We start from the raw sequence: 13043 nt of genomic DNA on the forward strand, positions 1-13043 counted from the left end.
CTTCCTGTGGAAGATACAGTAGCTTGATAGTTTACGTATGGCGCTTCAAATGTAGCTCCTGCCATCTGCTGACGCTTTTAGGTGACTACAACAACATGTCGGCTGGCACATGAACAGACACAGTTCTGGCAGTGACTCAAATAATAGTGAAAGTAATAAAAATAGGACAAGAATAACCCGATGACATCACACACGCCGTGAAAGACGACCCAGGATAATTGGTGAGTACCAGCGTGTAGCATGTACCAGGCATAATGCAAGTCCTGAGTCTGAAATATGTCTGTCAGCGAGTCCTACTCTACCTATTTAGACTCCTCTGTAGACAACGGCAGCATTTCTCTGACCACGTAGATAGCTTGGCTTCTTTCAGACTGATAGGTTTACGTTATCTCCGTTATTAGAACCAAACGACAGCCGTTGCTGTTTTGGAGCTGAAGGACCAGTGCTCTAAAAGTAACGGAAGTAACTGATGTCTTGTTTGAAAATGTACTTAAGTATTTGATTACTCAAACAGCAAACTAACGTGTTAGGTTACTCGTTACTGCAAAAAGTAATCAAAGTACTAGTTATACCCAACTCTGGTTACAAGAAAGATTTAAATGAAAACCTTGGTATTGGATTGGACCACTAAATAGAGGTAGGCTTAGAGTTTAGTGCAATACAGACTAATGGAGGTAGTCACAATGACGTCACCAATTGGTTTGTGGACTCCTATTTTGAAGCCTCGAGTTTGGCATTTCGGCCGTCGCCATCTTGGTTTTTTGGAGCCAGAAGTGACCAAATTTGGATGAGTGGTTGGAGCTGTGGAGGAGCGAGAGGTGGATCTGACTCAGAGACTGTGGTGACATCCTGCAGACAGCTTGTCACTCAAAGCAGCCACAGCCTTAAATATGCAAAATTCTAAGCGTTGATAAAATATAAACAGGTGAGTTAGAAAAATAGTTCAGCCCCTTTACAGTTGTCATGAAAGAGAAATTAGCTATAGAGACCAAAATAGTTTTTTTGTACCAGGCTGTAAACATATTTATTTCTGCTATAAAGTTGGGCATTTTAACATGGAGGTCTATGGTAACTGACTTGTTTCTGGAGTCAGCCTCAAGTGGCCGTTCAAGGAACTGCAGTTTTTGGCACTTCCGCACTGGCTTTATCTTTCAGTCCCAGAGGTTGCCGCTTGGAATACATAGCTACAGCAGAGTCCACTGCTAAGCGTATTGTTGGCTCTGCACACACCTCAGTCACTGTTAGATCAGAAGGAGGTCAAAAGGGAGATAAGTGAATTAGACCTCTGCCAAATTGTTGTAAAAATTAAAATAAAGTTTTGCCCATTGATATCCAAACACACATCTCTTCCTGTCTTTCTCTATATTGCCTGGTAGCTAATATGCTAGCTACTAGCCTACAAGTAGTGAAGTGCAATTTTATATGACCATTGTGGCAAGCTTTTCGACCATTGTCTCATTTGGTTGAATGGACTTTTGTAAACTCCCCTGAGTGCAGAATGAGTCATCAAACATTTAAAACTGTTGTACCTTGTTTTGCAGGAGGAGAAAAGATGTAAAAAATAATCACTTAAGTATTCTTTTTACTCCACTACATTTATTGAACAGATGCTTTTCAGATAAAGATTTTACCAACAAATGTCAAACAAATTATCAGTTTATTAAATCTGATAAGTTGTTATGATTAAACAACCCAATGGTTTGTGTAAAATAGTTCAAACTTGCTCCACCTCAACCAGCTACAACATTAAAATGTTTCTTACACGATTATGCACCTGTAATGAGAATCCCATAATCTAATTTAGAGTTATATAACGTTGACAGCGGCCATACTGCTGCATAAAATGTACTTTAACTTTTGATACAAGTTGCAGTCGGTATCTTTTTTTAATAAAATATGACTTAAAGTTGTATTTCATAATTGTCACTATATCCTGATTGTAGTAAATGAGGCAGATAATCTGTGGGGGGAAAAAAATCTGCGCCTCGTCATAGTGCTCCTGAAGGCACTTGCTAGAATCACAAAAACAGGCAGTCAGAGCCGAGGAGTGTCTAACACAGCACAAATGTTTTCATAAACATATTTTAGTGCACTGTTTAGCTGTAAAATGAGACAGCATATTTCTGTAAACATTTGGTGCAAGAAATAGGCCATGCAGTTACAGAATCTTGATTAATTTTTGATCAGTGCTGCCTAGAGAGACAGTTTGACCACAATTCATGAGCAGTGATTTTCATGATTGACTATTGCTTTCTCTGAAAATGGCTTGTGATCGGCCAGAGTCTCTCCGTCAAGGGCTAGACTTTCGAAAGCCTGAAAAAAGTGTAATATTTTCTCAGACCACTTGAATTACAATATGCTCAAAGTTCATTAAAGGATTTTTGCCCCGTGATGGAAAAATTGAACAGTCTACTCCAGCGTTAAGGACATTTTGTTGATAATTCTTTTGCACTGGAATGCAGGACTTAAATTACTGTCATTGTATGACTAGTAGCTCTGTGTGGCATTTTTCTCCTACCTGGCTTGTAAGGGCTACTGTCATAGATGTGTGTGTATGTAGCTAGTGTGTGGTTAGTGTGTGTAAAAGATGTGTGTTGGGTCAGATGTGCTCTTTGACAGAGCCCCCTGTCCCCCGGCACTTACAAGAATCTGTTGAGTGAACTTGAGCTGCGACTGTGTTTAGTAAATATTTAAGGGCCTTGTTCCTACATCCCCACCCACTGTTCGTTACGCGCCATCTTTTATTCATAAATACCAAACTCAAATTAGTTTTCACCCAATTCTGAAATATGAGTGTAATTAAGTATGTTTTCTCCCCAGCTCTGCAAAGGCACAAGAGCTCTTTACTAATTGATGAGGGGCCTATTCATTATTCATGAGCTGAGATGAACGTGTAAATGCCTTGGCACCCATAAAAGGCCTGAGTCTGCATGGTGGGCCACAGTGGGGTAGGGTTGGGGGGTGCAAGGCAAAATCCACATGGGGCTGTGAAGAGCGGTTGATGCAGGAGAAGTCTGCGAAATGGATGTGGGGCTCACTGACTCAGGCACCCACCATATTGTGTACGCCCCATAAAGTTTTGCTTATTTTTAATCCTTTCCTCTCCTTGTCCTCTTGGTCTGTGTTGTAACATGACCGGGTGTGGCACAGCACACACACACATGCAACTGTCTGAACTGCTTCCATAGAGTTTGACATATAGTGTATTTGAAATCACAGTGAAGTTACTCAGAGCTCTGCTTTATTGGTTTTACTTCGATAAAAGGAAATGTTGTGCAATGCTTGTGGATGCTGGGAATACCCTGAACACTGAGACAACAGTCTGAGGCACACAAGTGTGTCCTTACATGGCAGAGACCAGGAAAAGAGGCCTTTTATTTCCACAAGTCCTCCTTGAAGGGACTTTCTCATTGTACAGTATGTGGGTGGCATGCATAGTTCTGTGTCAGGGTGTGTTTAAGTATGAAGTTGCTCAGATTTACAAGCCATAGATGTTGTTCATAATTAATAGCAAAGCCCATATACATTAGAATTTTGTCAGAGTGCCAGACAAGACTCCAGTTGCTCGTCTCTCCTTGATGGACAATACTGCAAGCAGTCAGTGAGGAAACACGTCATGGCTTTGATATTCATCCGCTTTATGTTTTTGACCTCAATCCCACTCAAATTGCCTTCCCTCTGGGCATTATATGGGGAAAATGCAGGTTATACTGTCAGAGTGGTGTAGTAGAGCTTTTACTAGCCATCTAACAATGAAGTGTTGTTTCCCCTTGCACAGAACTTTCCTTGATGGGGCCGCTACACATCCCATTTTTGCTGCTGCCACTGACTAGAAGGAGCTACAAAGAGCTGTAGGGCTGTAAAACTTTACAATTTTTCTTACCAATAACTCATTTCAAGGACTCTCTGAAAATTGCAGCTTCTTCCATACTCCTCACTTCCACCTCAATCTCCTCCTGTGTCCAGGTTATGGGATTTTATTTTTCTGTCATGTACAATTTATTCTATTTCTATTATCCACTGTTTTTACATATATATAATACTGATACTTCGGGGTGTAAGAAAATATTGATAAACTTGAGTCTTGCAATATTACGGTTTATGACACTATCAAGTCTGAAAAGCAGTGTATCAATGTTTTTTTTGTTTACATTTTTATATTTTCTTAATTTCTTTATCTACAGAATCCTGCAAGCACTTTAATTTTATTTAGTTATTTTTTTTACAGATACAGGCAAATGTTAAATTACTCTGCTCAGATTGCACAAAAAGTAGTGTTATGATGTTAAATGTTACAGGGACTGTGATGAATACAAATGCAGATCCCACTGTTCTGATTGCATAAAATGTTTTAACTTTTTTACTCAGATTTTATGAATATGGGTGTGTGTTCTTACCATTACAGTTGGATTTAAAAAAAAAAAATAGCAATGTATCTCCTTGCTTATATTGCAGTATAGGGTATAGGATATATATTGAATCCCAACCCCTGTACTGTTAAAGGTATTGTGTTGCCAGATTCTTGCCAATAGCCTCTTTGCATATAACATACATACATCAGTGGACTGTCCAGATGGAGGACAGGTAACTGGAGATAAAGTCTACCAGCACTGCACAAATGCCTATGATTTGTTCTGTTTACACCTCTTGGCCATTGATCAAATTTGGAAAAAAACAAGGGCCACATTAAGTCCTGAAAATATCACAATGTAAAAGGGAGAAGTGGGGAAAAAAACTCAGAGAAACAGCAGCTGTTGTCGATCAAAAACCTTCATTTTCAGTCTGGAGGAGCGGAGTCAACTAATGTTAGATGTAAACGTTATAGCGATGTGTTAAACCTGCTTCGAGTGGGATGCAATTACAATTTGGAGTGACGACTATTTTTTGATCCACAACCCTGATTTTTAACAGCTTTTCAACAGACCTCTGGGAACAGTTGACCTAGTAGGTAGAAAATAGTAGCTAAAGTTAGCCTGCGTTACCTAGTAAAGTTAGCTTGACAGCAGTGTGTCCATGTACAGAGTTGAAATATAAAAGACTGTTATACTCAAGCACATTTACTCACCTAGCCAAAAACAAGACGGCAGTCATGAACCCAACTGCACACAAAGTAGTTATAGTCAACTAGACTCTTGTACACTGTCTTTGGCTCGCTATGTTAAATTAGTAATATTTAGAGGTCTAGAGAATGAGGTTATTTCTAACGACAATCATGTCCACACCGGGCAGCTCAGTTAAGTTGTAGGAAAAATCACTTTTCTTCTTTTTGTATGGATCACTCATCATCATGAGTTTCAATTTCCTGACGATACCCGCTGCCTGCAGAATCATCCAGCCCCCACATTCCTCTATTTTCAATACGCACATCATATAGATTTATTACTTCCTTCTCCTCCATCTGAAGTTCACGTGTTATAATAGTTGCATGATTGCAGACAAGCTATACACAGCCCCAATTTACATACATATACTGCTGTATTATTCTTAGTAGTAGTAGCAGAAGTGGTTATTATTGTAAGGGATGAAAGTTTTATACTCGAGAGCAGCCTCGTTATTGTGCATCTTTACCAATGGAATTCTGCCATTACAAATGACAGCGGATCTGTTTCTACCAGGTTACAGTGCGGCAGAGCATGTCTCAGTGTCTGTGTAAAAGATCCCGCTGCACTCTGAGCCGTTTCACCCTCTTAGATTTTTAAAGATCTCTCCATTTTCAAATGAATAATGCATTTCATGGCCACCGGAAGGAAATTCATATTACATTCCATACATTCAGCACGCAACATACAGTTAGATTTACACTGGCATGCAAGAGTGCAGTATGATAGTGTAGGAGCTGATGATATTGGAAGACATTTGATAGCCCACACTCTATTTTATACTGTATGAGCAAGAAAATGTTGTTGTTGAGGATATATGCCTGTCAATACCTGAATAATAAAATGTCAGTTGTCCTCTATGCAGTCACATTAACAAGGCTTCCAAGTTTGCTCGCCAGTTACCAACTTGCAGAGTGAGATTAGAGTGATAAGGCAGTTTGTGTGTAGTTTGCCAAACTCATTTTCGTCATATTATCCTTTCCCACATGTGCAAATTTTGTACAAACTAAGTTCTTTATTCTTGTTTCTACCTCAAAGTCACATCATAATGAACTTCAGAAAATGTTCTCTTATATGGAGGATGCTTGAACACATTTTGGTTTAGTGGGAAATGATACCATCTGTGCTGGATTGATCTTCATATATTGAGGACAGACCAGTTAACTTTCTCTTCAGTGCTGTTAGTGCTAATGCTCTTTTTCTCCTTCTCTTTCCCTCAGAGCCACAGCAACACATCGGGGACAGATCATTTTCAAGGATGCTCTGGCCCAACAGCTCTGTGAGCAAGGAGGTGAGTTGCATCAGCAGGGGACGACACACACACATACTCTTTTCCCTTCATGACAGAAACGTGCATACACTGCACATGCAGGAAGGTATTCATGCGTGAAAATACATATATGTTGAAGCACACATGTGCCGACATATATACATACCATACCCCCTTCTCACTTCCCATTACTGTCCATCACACGCACAGATTGTCAGAATATGGATGACACAATATGGTTGATATGCTGCTTTTTCATGACAGTGGCATTGCAGCACTTCCTGGCTCTCTTTCTGCCTAATGATGCAGTCAGAGCCAGAGATATTTGGATGTCCTATATTGCCAGCTTAATTTCAGCTTATGCTAAACTCAGCTTTTTTTCCCCTCTCTCTCTCTCTGCCGGAGATTTACGCTTTATGGCCGACACTTCTTACATCCACTTTCTGTGACAGCCTTAAGTAGCTATTGACAGACAGTGCAGTCCCACTCTGCATGCTGAGTGTGTATAATTGCTTGTTTACAGGAAAGAAGCCTCCTCCTCACTCAAAAAACTCCTCCTTGTAGATCAAATTTGACTTTAATGCTGAAAGTGGAGAAGTATACTAACTGCTGCCGGGGTCTTTCCGCTAACTGTTTCAGGGGGGAAACAACAACATTTCAGTGGCAAGATATACTTAGTCTTTATAAGAAAAATATCCTCTGTGGCAAGTCTCTGAGGACTCTTCAGTACAAGTGTGTCCCTCAGCAGGTCACTGGAGACACTACCGAAAATTGTAGCACATGCCAGGAAGAGAGTGCTCAACTTTATGGCTCCATGCCACTTGGAAAAGATGGGGCACAGGGCCCTCAGACAGGCCTGGAAGAGTGTAAGAGAGAGAGCGACAAGGCTCCTCTCCTCTGTCTCCTTGCCCCGAGAGCTCATCCTCTCACCACCACTGACACACTGCCCCAGTCTTCTCCCTCTGCAAATAAAATATCTGCAGCCAACAACAGTCACTTAGTTGTTTAGTGCCAAGGCCCTGCAGTATCACACTAATACACAACTACTCACAGCAGACAAGCTGGAACACAGAGATTTAGACCTTAGGCCTTGGAGGGGACAAGTTGTGAATGGGAGCAGACAGAGAAACTAGCAGCGAGGTAAAACATGTAATCTGCAGAGACAGTGTAAAGGTATGAGAGGCAGGACAGGTGGGAGAGAGGGGGGTGACAGTGATAGGGAGGAATGTAGAGCTATAAATTACTTGTGTCTGTAATGACAGTTTCTGTCTGATTGTTGAAGGACAGATCGGATGATATAAGGACAAAGGTGGTGGGATTAAGAGATAGTAGTAATGAGAAACTTGAAGGTCATAAATTGCAAGTGATTTGAGTGTTGGGGAGAGGTGGTGAGGTGATTAAACATCGTTAACAAAAGAAAAGTGGGGAAAGAGTAAATGTGAGCAGGTGGCCGACCTTGTTGTAGGCAAATTCCTTTGATGGCCAATAATGCAACGCTCTTTCTGTTGCCTAACTACACCAGGAAATCTGAATTACAAATGAGAGACGAACATGCCGTGGGCAACAGAAGGCAAAAGGAGAGATGAGAGAAAGGAGGAAACAGAAATGGGTCTGATCATTTCTGGCCTCTTGTGGATTGTCCAAACAGAGACAAGCATCATTTCTTTCTGGTCCACTGATCTAACTCACCGTCGTCAGGTCCTCTTCCTCTTTCCAAACCAAAACCTGCAACTTCAAAAGAGCTGTGAAGATTACAGAAATCATGAAACTGGAATGTGCAGTGCTTTTGACATAAAAATGAAACTTGAAAATTACTTTGACATTAAACAAATTGTGCTGTGGTGCAGCCAGAACGGCAATACTGTGTCGAAAGAGTGTGTTAATGCAGATGCCATCTCAGAATAAAACTGCCAAGGTTAAAAACTATAAATAAATCATGTTTATTGTCTTAGTTTCCTCGGCAAAGTCAGACTCACCAGCGGGTGAGGCACAGGCCTGTAGACTTTTCCCTTCCAACGGGATCAAATAGGCTACCGTCCCAAATTCATCCGCAGAGTGGCAAAGAGAGTGCAAGCTGCTCTGAGCAAAGTTACTTCAAATCTAGGCATTAGCATTCAAAGTGGAATAAAAGATACTGGGCCAAGCCAAGCCACTTCAGAAGTTCATATGCTTAAGACTCCAGCTTTGAAGAGCTGGAGAAATGAAAGCTATCTAAAGCAGGGTTATGATCCATGGAGGAGAGGGAGGGAAGGCGGAAACGAGAAAGGAAGGGATGGAGGGAGAGAGACAGGGGCAGGCTGCTCAAGTGGGAAGGCAATCAGGGGTGATCAGCCAGGTTAGGGACTTAAAGAACAAATGGGCAGATTAGCCAGTGAGATAGAAAAAGAAGGTAACAGTGGAGTGTGAATTTGAGCTTAGCATGATAAATCGATGGAGATATAAATTCTATAAATAAGAGATTTAAGGATAAAGAAAGAAGAGGAGAGGTATAAGCTCTTAACTCGCCTTGGTACGTCTGACATACAGCACTTGGCCTCTCAGTAACAGAAAGCCTCCCTGTAAGTTCACAGAGACAGGTGTTTGTTTTAATGTTTCCACGCCGGTGCCCCTAAAAGCCTGCTGAGATATAAGCAAGGCTGGATTTGTGTGTGTGTGTGTGTGTGTGTACATGTGGGTGAAATTATCTGTCTAGCGGTGTTGGGGGATGCCTGGTCCCAGACACACTGCTCCCCCTGTGCTCCAGCAGCTCCTGTCTGCTGTGCCAGCACCCTTCTTCACCCATTCCTTCATTCAGTGTTCAATTCATCCCTCGACTTCCCAGTTTGCTTTCATCGACATCCCATTTTTTTCCTCAACAACCAGCACCAAAAGTCCCCTTATTTTGTTCTTACTTGTGGATTTAGAAGACAACACTAATATGAGTCAGACAAATACTGCTGCAACCAAATGAAATCCACAGTACAGCGGAGTAGTTTGTGGCACTAATCAGCACATTGCCAAATTGTCTGGACAGGCTCCTAGAGATGTTTAAAAGCATGATGCGGCAAAATGCAAATTACCACCACCGTTTTAAACGACTGCAAGTATAGGAACAGACAGGCAGGAGGATGAAACAGAAGAACATTTCCGCTCCTACTGAGCGACCATAAAAAGACTTATTAAGCCCATATGAGAGGAGCCAAGGCGGGGAATGAGGAGAGGCAGGGGTGGGCTAGGAAAGGGTGCACTGTGCTAGAGGGTGGAGTGGTTGTGGGTGTTCAATGGCGCTGCAGGCCGTCCATCAGCTCTATCTCCTGACAGCAGGGCCAGCAGTCCCTGCTTTCTGCCCAGCATCGCCAGGTCCTCTCATTTCCAGCGAGGGAATAAATCAGGTCTTTATGGGCCTGGCCGAGTGCATTGCACCCCAGATGGATTATTAAAGGGACATATAACTCAAAGAGGCCACTGCTCCCTGAGGGACGCCTGATCACAGCGCAACAGAGAACGGACGGGTGGCCTCCCCTCTTCCACCTCCTCGCCACCCACCCAGTCTGCCAGCCAGCCTGCTTGCCTGGCTGCACGCCGGTTCGACTGCCATCCTTCATCGCTCACCAGCAAGAAACCTTGAGACCTTGCTATCTGGTCTATATCTCTTCCCCTCTTGCATCCTGACTGTCTCCTTTAGCCTTTTTTTTTTTTTTTTCTTTTTCCCTTTCAGTCTTCTTTTCTGTTATCCCGCAGTACAATTTTCCTCTTTTGGATTTTTGGTTGTGCAATTTTTGTTGGAATTACCTTAATTACTCGACTTCAGCAAGCAAGGTGTGATGATTCGTGGAAGAATATGTGTTGTTTCCCCCCATCTCTAACACATGGACAGCCAGGAGTTGTCTGCCAAAGAGATAAACACATAAAGCCAAAAATTGCATGCTAAATAAGCCTGTCCTCGTGTCTTGAGACTCTCAGTTAGACTCTTCTGTTGTGAAGAAAAGTATTTCTCCTCTTTCCATTAGATTCCACCTTTACTTAAAAACCTAGAACAGGTAACACAGAGATTGGAAAATAGTAGTGAGTCTTGTTCTTTGCTGGTCTCTTCTCTACTCACCTATGATTATTGTAATGATGCCAACTGAAGCCCACACAAAGGCCCTGGTTTTTGCTGAGTGGAGTGAAGTGGCTGTAATCTGACCTTGGAGAACCATTTCTTTCTAGTCATTGTAAAAGGAAAAACAACAGCATCCTGCGTCCTGGTGAGTCAGTAATTGCAACCGCCAGTTAGACGGGGAGCAGCTCGACTTCAAACGCGGTTCACGTTGTCAAGGATGTGAGTCAGACGGAGGGAAAAAGAGCAAACGAGAGGAGAACAAGGGAGATTGGAAGAGCGGGTGCAGTTTACAGAGTGGGGAGAAAAAGAGTAGAGAGAGGAGATTAGAGCTGGAAGATGGAGAGAAGAGGGGGAGAAGATTTAACATGACTTGTGCCCTGCGCTCTTTGTGCCGAGATGTCTGAGTCTGCCAAAGCTTATGCTCATTTAGTCCCCCCCCCTTGTATCACCCCAACCCTGCTCATCAGCACCCATCCGATTTTAGTCCCGGTGTAGTTTACTGAGAATCCCGTCCTTTCTGTTGCTCCTGTTTATAAGTGCACATATGTGTGCATGTGTACAGCAGCGAAATAGCAGAGAGGGTTGGGTCAGCTGTGGAAGGAAAAGCTGTCTGTGTGTATGTGTGTGCGTGTGTGTGTCCCTCTGCATGCTTGTGAGTATAAGCCCTGGCCAGGGAGATACAGGCATTAGCAGAGATGAGCCGCAAATAGAGGAGGCAGTAATTGAAGTCTTTAAGAAAGTGAGAGGGGATTAATCCAAGTGAAATGAGCGCCACTGTCTGCTCCCGATGCGCAGAGGGTTAGGCAGAGAGAGACAGAATGGGTGCGGATGGAGGGGTGGGCAGGAGGGAGAGATTGTGATAGAAGGAAAGTGAGAGAGACAGCAGGAGAGCGTGATGAAGCATGGAGAAAGAAAACTGTAAATGAGGCCTTTTTGGAAGCTTGAAGGGATTATCCACCCAAAAAAAAAATCTTTGGGCCTTTCTCCAGCCAAATGGCCTCACTAGAAAGACTGAGAGCGATTTAGAGGGGTTTGTTTGAGAGAGAGACTGTAGAGAGTGGAATACCAACCAAGCATTTATTACTGTATGTCAGTTTCAGAGTGTGGATTACCAGGAATTGGGGTTTAGTACGTGCTCTTTTCAGGTTGAATTTGTAAGATGAACACGTGTAAACTGAGCACACAATTGCATATTTCATTTTTATTATACTTTAATAAGACTGTTAATAAGGTACAAGAAACATGAAAGAGTTGCACATGCTGGGATTGATAGCTCGTCTAAACATGTTTTGAATCAGCAGACACTGGAGGATTAGAGGGTGAGGAAGGGTGAGAGATGGAGTGGGAGGAAAAAGGCCCCTTTGATCTGCTTTTAATGGGCTTCATCTTCGAGCCCGAGCTCCAGCCATGGAACTGAGCATCGGGGCCCACCAGAGCGGCAGCAACAGTCGCAGCCACTGAACCGCCCAGCTCTGTCACACAGGCCACTAAGACTCCAACTTCTGCAGTCAGCATGAAACTTTACCGCCACTCTGTGAATAGTAAATCCATTTCTAAGTGCCCGGCATTTGGATCCAATAGGAAGAAATTAGGGCAGCTAACGAAAGTGAGGCTTGAGCTCCGAGTAAAGACATTTGCAGAGCCATTACGATGGTAAGGAACCGTTTTTCGATAATCCTTCCTCTCTTGATTCAGGTTCCGTTGTTTATGGGGGGTTTTAGGTGGGCTTTCTCAAATGTAAGCCCCTCTCTCAGAGGAAATTTTAGAACAGCTGTAAGGTTTGAAAGAAAGTCTTAAGTAACTTGAAATGAAACTTTGAAATGAGTCCTCACCGTGTTATCTAAGTGTGTTTTATCAGGTGGGCCGGCTCATCCTGGATGGAGAATACTGTGGCAGATTATCCTTCTCTTCTGTCTGGAGTAAGGCAGTCTTAAAAAAAAAAAAAAAAAACACCTACCAGAGCAGAGTAAAGAAGCTCAAAGGGATTGAAGGATGACATGTTCACTAAGGTTAAAGCCACTGTGCCACTCAGCAGGGACTGATCACGAAACAAGGTTAAACTCAAATTCTCTAATATGGACGTGCAACATAAACTCTGGAAATTTACTTAAGATGAAACACAGGTGTGCAACTGATATTTTACTTTAACTTCTCAAGTGCTGAATCTCAAATACACAGCAGTACTGTTGATAATCATCTAGTGCACCCTTTTTTAGTGCAAGTTTAGAGCCATGTTCAAACCAAACATTTGCGATGAATGAGTTTAAACTTGCAACTGCGTGTAATGCGTCAATCTGCAACAACCTGAAAACCTTCCAATTTACACTAATACGACTAAACGTGACAGTGTATCGTCTTCATAGCAACAACTGTCTGCTTCGGTTCACATTTCAACTTTTTCAAGTTGATGTACACACCACAGCAACATTGACCCACCATCCAACACCGACACTCTATGAGGATGGTGACAGACATATGTGCCAACAGCCAGGGGGATGTAAATGAGATGCACTCGCACTTGGTTGTTATCAGAGAGTGGCACAGCGAGCAAACTTGCCTCCAGCTTACAGTATGTAACTGACTTTGCCAGTGG

General features: G+C 42.6%; 1 protein-coding gene across 2 annotated transcripts in view; it reads left to right on the forward strand.

The window, feature by feature from the left end:
• Window positions 1-13043, forward strand: part of reln (reelin) — a 117374-nt gene that overhangs the window by 55611 nt on the left and 48720 nt on the right. For both annotated transcript variants that reach the window (XM_050073171.1, XM_050073172.1), the window contains exon 4: window positions 6320-6390. In XM_050073171.1, the coding sequence (XP_049929128.1) occupies window positions 6320-6390 (71 nt within the window). The remainder of the gene's footprint in view (window positions 1-6319; window positions 6391-13043) is intronic.

This window comes from Epinephelus moara, chromosome 20 (assembly GCF_006386435.1).
Source record: "Epinephelus moara isolate mb chromosome 20, YSFRI_EMoa_1.0, whole genome shotgun sequence".
In the NCBI taxonomy this organism is placed as follows: Eukaryota; Metazoa; Chordata; class Actinopteri; order Perciformes; family Serranidae; genus Epinephelus; species Epinephelus moara.